Source organism: Anomalospiza imberbis, chromosome 25, assembly GCF_031753505.1.
Source record: "Anomalospiza imberbis isolate Cuckoo-Finch-1a 21T00152 chromosome 25, ASM3175350v1, whole genome shotgun sequence".
Taxonomy (NCBI): Eukaryota; Metazoa; Chordata; class Aves; order Passeriformes; family Viduidae; genus Anomalospiza; species Anomalospiza imberbis.
Genome location: NC_089705.1, coordinates 5,718,876 through 5,733,665, shown reverse-complemented (window position 1 = coordinate 5,733,665; position 14,790 = coordinate 5,718,876). Strand labels below are relative to the sequence as shown.

The 14,790-nt window shown below is 52.9% G+C and overlaps 1 protein-coding gene across 2 annotated transcripts; it reads right to left on the bottom strand.

Moving 5' to 3' along the window:
- Positions 1-63: 63 nt before the first annotated feature.
- Positions 64-12,343, bottom strand: ELOA (elongin A). Of its 2 annotated transcripts, none has more exons than XM_068172852.1 (11): positions 12,183-12,343; positions 7,028-7,084; positions 6,292-6,410; positions 4,304-5,516; positions 3,387-3,501; positions 2,875-3,030; positions 2,413-2,510; positions 1,993-2,173; positions 1,443-1,554; positions 1,018-1,169; positions 64-495 (listed from the first exon to the last, which is right to left on the bottom strand). In XM_068172852.1, the coding sequence occupies exons 1-11, from the start codon at positions 12,252-12,254 to the stop codon at positions 434-436; spliced, it is 2,337 nt and encodes a 778-aa protein (XP_068028953.1). In that variant the 5' UTR covers positions 12,255-12,343; the 3' UTR covers positions 64-433. The 2 variants fall into 2 exon arrangements, with proteins under 2 accessions (XP_068028953.1, XP_068028954.1); XM_068172853.1 differs by having other exon boundaries at positions 2,875-3,027.
- Between the last annotated feature and the right edge of the window lie 2,447 nt (positions 12,344-14,790).

The window sequence follows — 14,790 nt, the reverse complement described above, 5'->3', positions numbered from 1 at the left end:
GTTGGCAGGGGAGGGACTACTGGGAGCAACATAAATAATACAACAGGGTAGAGGGGCAAAATATTAATTAAAACCATTTTATAATTTATTAAGAGGTTAAATAGTAAATAAGTCTCTGGATCTTCCACTCTCAGCAGGTGCCAAGATTTCACATTTTCCTGTGTCAGGAGATTCTGTACACCCTTCTTTCGATGGATGACAAAGCCAGAAACAGAATGTTGAGGACAGTAGGTAAAAGAGGGGGGCTTGACACTGAGAAAGGGACCAGAATAAAAGATAAAATACTGTGCCATCATCTTGTGCAGATTGAAGCTTCTCCCAGCAGCTGCAGCCTCCAAAGAGTTCAAAAATAAGGAAGGACTGTTTGGGTACCTTCTCCCCCTCCAGTGCCACTCCTCCTCAAGAGAGAAAGGCCCAGCTCAGCACTGCAAATTTATCTCCGAGAGAACCTGTTTTTGAAAGCTTTGATAGTCTTTGCCATCATTGGTGCAATTTCTGCAAAAGAGAAAGAAAGGAAAAAAAAAAACCACCACTGAATCAAACAGAAAAGCCTCCACATGAAAGGAAAAGTGATAGAAGAAGAGCTGAGAGCAATTGAAAGCCACAGCCCTGGCAGACACGAGTGTTTGAGCAGGGCCCATCAGAGTTTTCAGGTCACAGACTGAGGAGAAGCCACTGCTTTCTGCACTGCACCAACACAGATCCCTGGTGAAACCCTCCCTGCTTCCTTCCCGAGAGAGCTGCACTCCAATTCCGAACAGCTGACAGACACAGGGCAGCAGGAGGGCAGAGGCAGAGGTTCTGCCTCAACGGTACCATTAGGACAGGCTGATACAGTCAGCTCTGAGCCGGTGAATCTGATGTTTCATGCAACAAGTTTGAAGAGATTTCTTAGAAAGAGGAGAGATACCAACATCAACCCTCCTGCACAGCCTGGAATTGTCCCACAGCAGAAGCAGCTGTTTGTGAAGGAGAAGCTCTGCGAGAGCACAGGGATGTCCTGCAGGTTGTACTTACTCTTCACAGGGGGTTTCCTGGGGTCGTAGGAGGAGAAGGTGCTACCTGAAGATGGGACCGAGTGGGCACTGCTGGTGCTGGGCCCATCGTAGGACTGCTCGTCACTCGCCCGAGCGTGGCTTTTGCTGGATGTGTACAGGACTGGTTTTATTCTGCAACAGACACAGGACAGGCATTTCCATAAAGGACTCACCCTGGTTTGGGGCAATTCTACAGACAAAAGCCACGTTTGTAACAGCAGCAGGGCTGATACAAGGTGGAACCAGCAGTGACCTGGATCTCTGCCTTCCCAGCAGGAAACAGGTAATCACAGTTACAAATTTCCCTGCAAAAGTAGCTCCCAGACACACAGTATTCTTTCCTGAGCTTCAGGGGGCAAGCTGGCAGGAGGCCCTGAGCAGCAAGTGCTACAGAGAAACACTCACTTGGTCTTCTCTGGCAGAAGAGGGCCTCCAGTTCCAAACTTCTCCTGTCTCCTCCGGACATCCCGAGGAGGCTTCACTGCAGAGTTCACAAATGCCATCTTGGCCACTCTCCCTGCAAGAGGCCAGAGGGAAACATCACTTACATCCAGCTACCTATAAAGGAGGCTCCTCACTGCTTGTCTTGCTACTGACAGTTCATCCACCTCTCACCAATCCATCCACTCCAAAGAAACAGTGACACAGTGACAGTCTCCTTCCTAAGGTCTGAACCTCTCGCAGTGAGAAATCACACTGATCAGCTCAGCAGTTCTCATTATGTCCACCCAAGAACCAGAAATGTTTTTCCCCACCCTCGTTCTCTTCCGTGCCAGCATGGAGAAGCCACATGGATCAGGAGCCTGCTCATCATTACTGTAAAATATTGAGCTGCATCAACACCATCACGGATGGAAGCAAGACACCGCTAAACCACGAAGCAAATGAGCACACGGAGCTAAGCAGCTCCTAAACTGGACTGGTGTTAAGCCCAAATGGCCTCCCCCAGCCCCACCTTTGGGTTTGTTGGCGTGGGCAGAGCCGATGTTGCGTGCCAGCATGAGCAGGCGCTGCTCGCGCGCGTCGTGCAGCCGCAGGTACATCTCCCGCCACGACTCGAACTCCTCGGGCTTCTCGTTCTTGAAGTCTCGCAGGCAGTGGTTGTGCCACAGCTGATCCGTGTCCTCCACCAGCACCTGAAGCAAACCCACACAGAGCTGGGATCCCTCCTGACTCCTCCAGTCCCCTTTCCCTTGGCACCAGCTCAGTGCTGGTGTCACCGGAATTGCAGCAGGGCCCGCGTGCAGCAAAGCCAGGAGCTCAGGACTTAGCAAAAGCCACGTCTTGCAATGAAAAGGCTTTGTTTGCTATTCTGCTCTCACAGGCCAGGACAGCCCTGCACATCACATCCCTTCTCCCAGGCCAAGGCACTCACATGGTTACATTCCTCGATGCGATACAGCTGCTCCGGGGTGCACCTCTCCAACACCGGCTCCAGCACCGAGAAAGGGACACCACCCACTTCGTAGATTGCTAGAGAGAAGCAAGAAGCACAGGGTATTAATTATCCTGCTCCTTCCTTGCCAAGGAAAGGGCTTGACACCTTGAAACACAGTGAAAAAACTGCAATGTTGCACAATACCATTCAGGATGAGGGGAGGAGAAAGGAACCTCAGGCATGAATATTTCCAAGTTGAGAAATATCTTTGCAAGCTCCGTTTGCCATTGTCCCAGTGCTTTAGCACTGCTTGAAAGCATTCTGGGCGTTGATCCCTGCAGCACCTGGGCTTCCAGTGGGATTTATCCCATATTTGTAACAAGGGGGAACTGCTGGGGTCTGCACCAAGTTGCCAAAATTTCAGTGCACGGTGACTCTGAGATGAGGACAGGTACTTACAGTCGATGTTGTTGCTGAGGACCCTGATACACTGCTGGTACAGGGACATCATCTTCGGGAGGTAGGCAGTTTTGGAGCCAGAGTACACCTGCATTTTGGAATTTAATCGTCGGCCTGTGAAACCAGCTTCGCTCTCCTCCACTGGCGAGGACACTGCTGTGGAGGGAAACGCTTGGAGTGAGGAGGGGACAGAGAAAAGGAAGAGCCTGTCCTGATAAATGGCACAGGAGGCACAAATTGGAGTCACCCAGAAGTGACCTAAATGGCAAAGTCTTCTCCAAGAGACCTGCAGAGCAAGTTCAGGAAGGGCAAGCCCAAAGCCCGAGCCCCAAAGAAGCGTCAGAGAAGGATTCTTCTCATTTCTGATGGAGCACGTGGGAAGCAGCTGCTTTTTTATCTGAAACCCCTGCCCTTGGCAGACCCCACCAGAAAGACTTGAACCCAGCCAGCACCCACCCCTGCTCTCTCCCACAGTCAGGCTCATTCCAAACCCATTTTCCTGCCCAACATACCTTTCCTTTTTGTCTGGGAGCAGGTGATGGACTCGAGCGAGGGAAGAGGACGATAATTGGCCTGGATGGGGGGCAGGGGGATGTCTGGTAACGTCGGTACCACATCTAAAATTATCTGGAAGGAGAGGATGGACATGGAATAAGACAGGAATACAGAAGATGTGACGTTCCACCAGTGTACAAACAGCACTGAACTGTGGGGTTTTTTGCATATTTTGCATAAAACACTCAATGCTGTTCAGTTTGCACCAGGGGACAACCTCAGGGGGTCGCTGCCAATAGGAAGAAGATGAAATTTGGGACATGCTGAATCATTCAGCACCTTCCAGAAAGAGGCACCCATGTTTTTAACCTATACAGGACAAGCAGAAGCATTTCCTTGATCTCAAATACTCATTTACCAGTTCTACCTCTTCTCCTCTTCCTGCAAAAATCTTTGCACTGGTGGAGGAGAAGGGAACCTCAGAAACTGAGGGAAACTGAAAATTTTGATATGGAGTTTTATGAAGCACTTATTAGAATGAATGGCAAAGCGGGATTTAAAATGCTGTTAAACCTTATAAAAACCACTGTGTGAAGAGCCAAGTGTTTCAAAGTTGAGTAAAAAGATGAAACAGTAAAGATTTTACATATTAGTCCCCGTTTATACACCAAACCCTGGCACCCATGTGACAAAGGATCTGTACAGAAATATTGCTCATTTTCCAGGCTTTCACAAAAGAAGGTTTGTCTTCTGGAATGAGCAGCCTTGTACCACCAGTTCTCCCATTTCTGGACACTAAAAAAGGTCAATTTTAGAGAAGCGTAAATACTTGAGAGGGGAGATATGGGAGCCTCTTTAGCAGGAGATGCACTGCAAACTGGGCTGGATTCGAAGCTCACATCCACAGATACTCTGCTTTCTTACCAAACCTTACCCTCTTTGGTTTAGGAGGCTCTGGGGTTTTCTTCTCTGCCTTTTTCTCACTTGCTCTCTTGTGGCTTGGACTCTTCTGACTGGAGCTCGAGCTGTTGGTACTGGCTTTGGATCCGTTCTGTTTGCTGTGTCCTCGGTCTTTGTCCCCAGCTGACCCAGCCGAGGGTTTGACCACTTTCTTTTTCTTTTTCTGGGGCTGGTCATAGCTGAGATATGACTCAAACGACATTGTAGGTTGTTCAAACTCATCCTCTGCTTCCCCCTCCCCAGAATTTGAAGAAAAACCCACTGATTTTTTGTCCACATCGGAGATTTTGCGCTTCCCCTCCGAAGACTTTAAGCTCCCAGAACTCCCCTTTTCCTTGATCCTATTGCCTGAGTCACTCTCAGCTTTCCGTTTCTCTGAGTTAGAGCTCTCCAGGCTCTGCTTGGACTTTTCCAATTTGCTCTTCTCAGAGTCCCGATGCTTTTGCTTCTTGACATGGTTGTCCAAAGATTCCTCCGAGTGCGGCAACAATTGCGACTTCTCCTTCCTGGAGGTGCCGCTTTCCCGATTCTTCTCCTTTTTGGTGCCCTCTGACGTCCTCTGCTTCTCCTTGCCAGCCGCTGCCACGGGGGATTCTCGGAGCTGCTCTTTGAAAGAAGCCTTGTGCAACCTCTCCAGGCTGAAGGCAGAGGTCCTCTCATCCCCTCTGCCATCGAGTCGCTGCTTCTTGTGCGAGGACTTGTGCTCTTTGCTCCGGCTCGCGTTCCCTTTGTCGCAGAAATTGCCGGAGCCGCGCTCCCGGCCTGCCCCGAGCTTCTCCTGGAAGCTGTGCCCTTTACTGGCCTTCTGATGGAATATTGCTGGTTCTTCCTGCTCCTCAGAGGCGTAAGGGTCAGTGTCCACATCCTGAGGGCTCTCACTGGGCCCAGGTGACACAGCCTGTCCACAGTCCGAGTATTCCTGGTCTGAAGAGAGCACTGGGGAGGATCTGCCCCAACCCTTCCCCTGGTGGCTGCTATAGCTGTAAGTCTCATAGGCTCTCTCAGGCCTAGAATATCTTTTGGACTTCTTTTCCCTATGATCTGGGCTATAGGACTGGCTGCAAGAAGGCTGGAAGGGTTCTGAGTATTCCTGATCAGCCTCCTCATCCTCTCTGAGGGAGGATTCCTGATGCCTTTTGCTCGAGCTGCTCCTCTCATAGTCACGGTCTTCAGAGTCCAGGTTATTTCTGAAGGGAGAAGAAACCAAAAAGAGTTAGATTAATACTGCCCAACATGAACTGGAGCACCTCTCACGCAAGACCAAGGTTGTATTTGGTAGCTTTGTGGCAAAAATCCCACTGAATCTCTGAGGAATGGCAACAATCAGGGATTTAAAAATTGCATTTCTAGTGCAAGAATTGATGAAGCACTTTTATTAAAACTAGAGACAGAACCTTGTCTGTGCCTACACACTCCTGGCTGCGTGATGCTGTGGGAAATGTCCCCCAGTTCAACACGTGGGAATATAACTCCTTTAAATTCCCATTAATAACTGGGCTTTTATCACTCAAATCTATTTGATCTCTGCCGGGTTCAACACAGCTTTGTTACTGCCACATGCCTGCTAGCAATAACTTCCAGTTTCCATAGGATTCTAGCTCATAAAAGCATTCTTTCAATTTACTTGGGCCTAGAACATCCTGCCTTCAGAATCATAACATGGGAAGCAAGCAGATTGCATCTTTTGCTTTATTAAGGGCACTTTTTTTGGCATCTCCTGTTAATCTCTTCATCAAACTGCAAATTCTTGAAGGTTGGCCCCAACTTCCACATGAAACTGCAGCTGTCATCATCCCAGCACTCCAGAGCCAGCAAAGGCAGGAAGTTTCTGCCAAAACAAGGCAAAACCCCCAGGCAGAGTTTGAATATTGGTTTTACAAGATTTTCCAGAGCCCTGGCCAGAGAGGTTTGAACTATCCACTGAGAAAACATTCCCAAAACTCATCCATGGGGCTTGCTCACCGCTCTGCCTCCTGGGCCACCGGCACCAGCTTCTTCCACCTGGCCACGAGGTCCTTGGCAAAGTCTCCCACCAGCTCGTGTTTCCTCAGGCTGTTCACAGTCTTCCCAACTCCTGTCTCCTTCAGGAGAGAGCCACGAATCCATCTTAGCGAAACAGGAATTCTCACCCCTGCTAAACTCCCTAAAGAGTCAATGAAATCAACACACTCCCTGCTGCTGCGAGAGAGAAAGTTCCTTGATCTAACAGCAAAGATATCACTTTTATTATGTCTTCAGCTGCTTTACAGCACTCACTGCATGTAAAACAGAGGTTAATTCTACCTTAGACAAACACTAACCATTCGTATTAATAACCCAAGCCAGTATTTACCATGAGAGCTGGCAAGTTTGAAGACAGAAGCTATTAAAAACTGTAAGGATTAGCATTTCCTCATTTCCTGCTGATTTGTTACTGCTGGGATCTGCTCCAACTCTCTTATCCCAGTCAGGTGTTAAGCTTTTGGGAGAACCGAGCGTGACAAACCGTCCTCCACGGCTTCCCTCCTGCCCTGGCACGCTCCTTCCCCGTGCCTGGCACTTCCAGAACCTTATCACAATCACGCCTGTGTCACTGGGCTGTAGCAGGTGGCTGAGGCAACACACCCTGTTCCAGGGAAAGCAGCACTGCCATGGAAAACAGCCCTCCCTGGGACCCGACAGACACGATGAAAAGCCCCAGAGATTTCACAGCTCTTACCACGAGGATGTCAACTGTGATGGGTAACTCTGACAGCCTCTTCAGACTCTTCAGCAGCTGCGGAGACAAGAGGAGAAGGGTTCAGAGTTGTCACACAGAACCACAGACGGGGACTGGGGAGGAAGAAAATGCTGCACTGCCTGAGAGCTCCTTAGGAAGATCCAAGTGGCTGACAGCTGCTGTCTCGCTCCAAAAAAGCTCCTGAGAAGCTGAACACGAGGGCCAACTGCAAAAAAAAAATCTCATCTATGCCCACAAGAACCCTCCAGAAAGTCTTGTAACACACTCAAATATTAACGTTTGCTTCACACGGGACTGCAACTTCAATCTGGCTTAAAGCACTGGGAACAGAAACACACAGCAAGAGGAAGAAAGGACTTGGAAGCCTGTGACTCTGAGAAGGTGGTGGTGGAATCACACCCCCTAGTAATAAAAAGGGGAAGGAAGATTTCTAGATCCTCTTAAAGACCTAAGACGGGAGCCTGTGTCTCCACGCTCTCTTCAATCAGGTGCTAAAACAACACCTGATCCCTTCCAAATTCCCTCCCTCTTGCTCCGCTCTTTTCTCTTCCCTTCACCAAACACCAGAGAAGTGCTTTTTCCTCCACACACCCCCAAGCAAGGTTCTGCCAGCATCTTCAGCTGCTCCATGGGACAGGGTGGGACAAGGAGCTTTCTCCAAAGAGGAGCTGGAGGACTTTGGCAAGGATAAACAGCCTCAAGCTGAATCAGGGGAGGTTCAGGTGGGACACCAGGAGAAACTTCTTCAGGAAAGGGTGGCCAGGCGTGGGAATGGACTGCCCATGGAGGTGGTGGAGTCACCATCCCTGGAGGTGTTGAAGGATTCACCGGACACGGGGCTCTGGGCTGGCTGACAAGGTGGGGATCAGTCACAGGCTGGACTCGATGATCCTGGAGGTCTTTTCCAACCCTAATAATTGTGGGATTCTAAGTGAAGGGGATGTTCCTGTACCTCTGCTAGCCAGGTGGTTTGGGACATGGCCTCTCCACGATGCCCGTTGGCTCTGTAGCTAGAGTACATGGTAGAACACATCTGACAGCACTGTTGCCCCTCACATCATTTCCCACAGCTCAGCTATAGCCACAGTCCAGCCTGATCAGCATTCCCATTATTATAGCCCCTATACAGCCCGGGCTGTGCTCAGCACTCCTATGCTATATGCCATACAAAGGGCTGCCCCTGATCCAGATCTTCTCTTTAAAGCACTGTGCTCGTGCTCAAATCAGCACTGTCAGCCTGAGCCGACACCCAATCACCCTCAGAGCCACCGTGCAAGGACCAGACAGGTTTGCAGGTCTCCTTCCTTCGGAGGGAAACGAGTTCCTTTAACCTATTTGAGGAGCGCTCTTGCTTTCAGAGAGGAAACACTCCTCGACACCCAGAGAAGGGTTCCTCTGACATAAGCAAAACCACAACTTCTGTTCACTAGAAACCACTCCTTTATATTTAGGACCTAATAACTGTGACAGAAGGTTTCGCTTTTCTTGGTTTAGAAGAGTGAAACACTGATACCAAGAGTGGCTGCTGTTGCCTTGCCAGCACAGCTGCTCAACAAGTGCACTGGCAACTGAAGGCATCAAACCAAAGGCAGCAGAGACAGAGCCCAACTCTGCTGCCTCTCCTCGGACTGCCTGCCACAGTTCAGGGATCAGGATCCCTCTGGGAAGGCCAAAATCCTTCAGAGATTGGTAATAAAGGAGTTTGGACTTGTGTACGCAAAGGGGACAGGAAGGGAAAGAAGGATGGATTTTTGTACTGGATAGAAAAAGAGTAAACCAGGACAATATTAAAGCAACAGCATCGCCGTGAGCTAATTAAATTCATAGAAAGGTTTGTTCAGAGCTTACAAAATCCCACTGTGAGAGTAAGAACCAAAGGAGAACTCGTTCTGGTGTCCCTAAATCCTCCCAAATATTTTCTAGCTACACCCCACTGCAGAATCTCCCACAGTTCTGTTTGCTCTTTAGTTATTTGTTGCCTTCAGGGCTGAATTCCAGGAAGAGAAGTGCTGTTCTCAATGGGAATGCTGTTCTCAGTGTGGTTGGAGACCAGGGGAGCCACACACTTGATCCAGAACACGTCTCACGAGGAGCTGAGTTATTCCACAGCCACTGCAGTCGGTTCCTCCGTGGAACACAGGTCCTTGTGCATGAGATGCACCAAGTGAGACAACTTTGATGCAGCGAGGCTTAAAAACTCGTACTAAATGTTATTTCCTTTGGAAACTAGCTGATGAATCCCACTGAGGCTTACAGGGACATCAGGAAGAATTTTGGACAACAGGAGGAATTTCTTCACAGAAAGGTGGTCAGGCATTGGAAGGAGTCCTCATCCCTGGACGAGTTCAAGAAACAACTCAATGTGGAACTCAGTTGATAAGGAAGGGTTCAATCAAAGGTTGGACTCGATCCTGGAGGTCTTTTCCAACCTGTAACAATCCTGGGATTCTAAATCTGGCAGCTCATCTTGGAAACAACCAAGATCATACAAATCCTGCAAGGAAAAGGCAACCAGGTGGGAGACAGAAAACACCAGGCTCGTGTCTTGTGAGATAACAAAGCTCTTCTAAAACACCCCAGCACAGGGCAGGGCTTCTTTTAATCAAGACACAACCCACAGAAGTGAGCTCCAGCTCCATTCGGGTTCTGTTGAACATGGGTGGATGGTTTTCTTTCCCTGAAAGAAGGCAGCCAGACCATTACGACACTAAAAACACACACTAATATCAAATTGCTCCAGCACAGCCCGGCTGCTGCGCCTCCATGAAGATGCTCTCGCTCAGGTTTTCCTTCTCCTCTTTCTCCCCATAGCCCTGGGGCAGAGCTTGTACCTCCTCTGCTGGAAAGAAAGGACATTTTCCAAACCATGTCAGCACTGTCCAAGATTTCCCTCGCACTGTTCCTTGCCAGCAGCCCGATTTTCACCCAAAACCAGGAATAACAGCACTTCACCTCTTCCAGCAAAGCAGTGAGTTGTACATGATACTGGGCAAATATTATTCTTTCACATTCCTGATAAAATATTTTGAAAGGACCAGGCAAGAAAAGTGAGGACTGGAAATGGTGTAAGGGTGGGCAGCACCCAGGGATGCCGTGGATTTGTCCTGAGGATGGGGTAAAATGTCTTCAACAGGAAGGCCCTTACAAGATCCATCAAGACAATGCAGTGGCAACTAAATTCAGGCTTTAAACCACTAATGTTTCCGAGGATATGGCTGGAGAAGTATCAGAAAGAAAGAATATAGGTCACAGGGCCTTTCTGCTGGGGAAGAAAAGAGCTTTTCAAGTGATTACCCTGCTTTACCTCCTCTGCCTGCCCTTGCAAAACCGCCCAGGATCAACAGAGCAAGAAACGACTTCACACCACGAGGTCACTGGAGAAAGAGTCGGGCTGTGCAAACACTGCCCTAGGCTTGCAGTGCTCCAGAAACACACCAGCAGTTCTTGCCCCGAGCTCACACAAGGGGCAGGGAACAGCAGCACAAATTCTCTGTGCAAAGAGCGCTGAGACAATATTCTCTTGCCCATGGTCTCAGCACCACGAAGCTCAAACTCCCTGGAGCTGACTCCTTGGCAGTCCCTCAGCTCCATGTGGGGCTCCACCAGTTAAACCCTGCTCTGGTCGTGGCTGAGAGGGTGAGAAGAGTAACCAGATCCCATCGCATCACCCCCAGCCAGGCTGGAGCTCCTGCAGGGGCTCCCATTTCAAAGGGTCAGCACTCCAGCATCCTCTCCTCCTCCTCCTCCACCTCCTGGGTGGTGGGAGATCTTGGGAAGCGAGTTCTGCAGGTGTTTGTTTCGGTGAAACAGAGCCAGCCCAGCACGGAGCAGCTGCACAGCCCTGCCTGCCTCCTCTTTCACCTGAACTACACAAAACGTGAACCCAACACGTGTGAATACTCTCAACGGATGCTCCCCCTTCCAAACAGGAGAATGGAGCGACAGCATGCCGGACTTCAACCAGAATTCCAAATCTCACTAGAAAAAGCAGCTCTGGTGCCCAGCAGGACAGTCACTGTCACCAGCCGAATGTCACCGAGCACAGCGAGCCCAAGGCAGCTCGGGGCAGCGGCGCAGCCGCTCCACCACAGCTGCTGCGGGCAGAACATTTTGGCAGCGGGCACATTCCCTCGTGGAGAGAGGCAAGAGGAGCCAAGCGAGTCCCCCAAGGCCGGAGGGAACGGAGGCGACAGGAGGCAGCCGGGAGCCGTGTCCCCCCAGCCCCGCGGCGGTGCCTCCCTGCGTGGGCTCGCACGGCACCGCCACCCAACACGTCACCAGAGCAAGGCTCTTCCGGAGAGTTCTCCGCTGCCCGTCTGCCCAGCCGGGTCCCAGCCCTGCCACGGGGCACCCCACGCGGGACCCCTGCTTGCCACTGCCACGGGGGCCCCCAAAAGGGACCCCTGCTTGCCACTGCCACGGGGGCCCCCAAAAGGGACCCCTGCTTGCCACTGCCACGGGGCACCCCAAAAGGGACCCCTGCTTGCCACTGCCACGGGGGCCCCCAAAAGGGACCTCTGCTTGCCACTGCCACGGGGGCCCCCAAAAGGGACCTCTGCTTGCCACTGCCATGGGGGGACCCCAAAAGGGACCCCTGCTTGCCACTGCCACGGGGGGCACCCCACGCGGGACCCCTGCTTGCCACTGTAACGGGGGGACCCCACGCGGGACCCCTGCTTGCCACTGTAGTGGGGGGACCACAAAAGGGACCCCTGCTTGCCACTGCCACGGGGCACCCCACGCGGGACCCCTGCTTGCCACTGCCACGGGGGCCCCCCAAAAGAGACCCCTGCTTGCCACTGTCGCGGGGGGACCCCACGCGGGACCCCTGCCACCACCCCAAGCCTGCCACGGGGGGACCCTAAAAGGGGACGCCCGCCCGCCCACCCACCACTGCCGCGGGGACACCCCACAAAGGACACCCGCCCGCCGCAGCGGGACCCCCAGGGCCTGCGAGCCGGGGACAAGCCCAGGGCAGCCCGCACGACTCAGCCCACGCACCGCGGCCCCGGCCGGGCACGGAGCCGCACGCAGGGAAAGCCCCGGCGGAGGGAGGCCCTGCCCCGCGCCCCGCGCACTCCCGACCCCCGTCCCCACCGCTGGGGCCCCGGCGGGCTGAGGCAGCCCCCATCACCTTCTTGGGCTCGGCGCTGCCCGCCAGCCGCGCCTGGAGCCGGCCCACAACTTCCAGCACCGATTCCGCCATTTTTACTGCTGGAGAGCCGGCGGCGGCGGAAGCGGCTTCAGCGGCCGCCGGGCCCACGGCGCTGCCCCGCCGCCGCCGCCATCTTGGCTGCGGGCAGGAAGCGGAAGCGGCGCGGCCTCGGCCGTGGCGGCTGCGGGCAGAGGGCGGCGGGCGCCATGTTGGGGGCTGGCAGCGGCGCCATGTTGAGTGCTGGCAGGGCAGCTCTGAGGGGAGCGCGGCCACCGCGGCTCGGTCAGCTCCGCCCTCGGGATGGGCTGTCACACCGTCCCGGGGGAGCTGCGGCTGGCAGGGACCTCTGCAGTTCGTCCAGTCCAACCCCCTGCCCAGACAGGGTCACCTGGAGCAGGTGGGTTTGGGATGTCGCCACAGAGGGAGACTCCAGCCGTCCCCGGGCAGCTGTTCCAGGGCTCTGCCCCCCTCATGGAAAGAAGTTCTTCCTCGTGTTGAGGTGGAACTCGTGGTTTAGTTTACGGCCATTGCTCCTCATCCTGTCACTGGGCACCACTGAACAGAGTTTGGCACCGTCCTCTGGCAGCCCTGGGGATGTTTGTATGGATTGATGGGATCCCCTCTCAACATTCCCTTCTCCAGACTGACCAGGCCCAGCTCCCAGCCTCCCTTCATCAGAGAGGCTCCAATCCTTTAATCATCTTTGTTCCCTCTTTTACACCCACTCCAGCAGCTCCTTGTCTTTCTTGACCTGAGGAGCCCAGAACTGCATGCATTTTTTCCCTGAGGAAATGTCACTTCACACGTATTCCTGTTGCCTCCCAATGGCTGCTTTTCTTTGGGATTGTTGAGGACGTTCTTGCAGTGCTGTGTCTCGGCTGAGTCTGGACCTGAGTCCAGTCCATTCCAGGTCTCAGTCTGGACCTGAGCCCAGTCCATTCCAGGTCTCAGTCTGGACCTGAGTCCAGCCCATTCCAGGTCTCAGTCTGGACCTGAGTCCAGCCCATTCCAGGTCTCAGTCTGGACCTGAGCCCAGTCCATTTCCAGGTCTCAGTCTGGATCTGAGTCCAGTCCATTCCTGGTCTCAGTCTGGATCTGAGTCCAGCCCATTCCAGGTCTCAGTCTGGATCTGAGTCCAGCCCATTCCAGGTCTCAGTCTGGATCTGAGTCCAGTCCATTCCTGGTCTCAGTCTGGATCTGAGTCCAGCCCATTCCAGGTCTCAGTCTGGATCTGAGTCCAGCCCATTCCAGGTCTCAGTCTGGACCTGAGTCCAGCCATTTCCAGGTCTCAGTCTGGACCTGAGTCCAGTCCATTCCAGGTCTCAGTCTGGACCTGAGTCCAGCCCATTCCAGGTCTCAGTCTGGACCTGAGTCCAGCCCATTCCAGGTCTCAGTCTGGATCTGAGTCCAGCCCATTCCAGGTCTCAGTCTAGATCTGAGTCCAGCCCTTTCCAGGTCTCAGTCTGGACCTGAGCCCAGCCCTTTCTGTGTCCCTGGGACTTGGCTGACCTCACAGCACCCCAAAAGGCTGCTGTAAGTGTAGAAGTGATAAGAGCAGTCAGCTGGCTGGGAGGAGGGAGGAGGATGTTGTATGGGGAAAGTTGAAGGTCTGTGTGCCTCAACCTGCAAATCCTGGCGCTGGGCAGAGCTTCCCCCTGGACAAACCTGTCTGAGAGCAAGGTAGGAGCAGCCCCAGCCTGTGGGTGAGTCACGGAGAGCCAGGACACACCTGGCAGGATCAGCCGAGACCTTGTGTGGGGCCGGGAGCTGCTGAATAATGGAAAATGGGGAAAAAATCTTTGTTGCTTTCTAAAACGGAGCTAGAGGAATTATTAGCAGCAGAAGAGTGCCTGGAGCTGCAGTGCCCAGGTAGTTTTCCAGGCTGGCTGGGAGTTGGCTGTGACTCAGGCTCTGATTGAACCCACCTGCAGGAAAAGGAGCTGGTGTCAGAACCATTTCACATCCAGAGAGAGAGCAGCAGCTGGGTCCCAGCTTCAGGACCCACTCCAGGATGTGACACCGTGATAAACGAGGTCTCAGGGGTGCAAACTGGGGTAGCCCCGTGAAACACCACAATTCCAGGGATGGGACTTTGCTCCTGAATCCCTGTGGCTTCTGAGTCACCTCTGCTCTCCCTGGCACACTGAGCTTGGCCACGCTGGCACTGCCACTTTCCCACTCCAGCCCAGCCTTGAGTCCTCTTCCCTGACAGGGACTTTTCCTAAACTTTTCCCTTCTCCATGTTCCTGCTGGAGTCTCCTAACGCCCCCCTTCCCTCCCGGTGCTAAATACGAGCTGATTAATCAGTTCCAAGAAACCTGATCTCTGTGGCCAAGCGCAATAGAGCCCCAGACATGTGAGCAGAGCAGTAACAGCTATTTCTGTCCAGATCTGTTCCCTCATCTGCTGCCTGCTCCCAGCTCCCTCGGAGGAAGCGAGGTCACTGCTGAGTTTCAGACTGGACGTTCTAATGGGATTTGGGAACATTCAAAAGCCCACGCTGGCTCTGCTGGAGGGGTGCCTGTGCCTGCTGGGAGGCTGGAATGAGAGAGGGAAGAGGTACCAGAAATGTTTGCAGTGCTACAGC

Bases quoted from the DNA above. Each gene is read 5' to 3' on its own strand.
- ELOA (XM_068172852.1), bottom strand. From the start codon at position 12,254: ATGGCGGAATCGGTGCTGGAAGTTGTGGGCCGGCTCCAGGCGCGGCTG. The intron at 5,517-6,291 runs GTGAGCAAGCCC...TTCTCCCTTCAG, and splicing joins GTGGCCCAGGAGGCAGAGCG to AAATAACCTGGACTCTGAAG. The intron at 496-1,017 runs GTAAGTACAACC...TCTCTTTTGCAG, and splicing joins CAGGAAACCCCCTGTGAAGA to AAATTGCACCAATGATGGCA.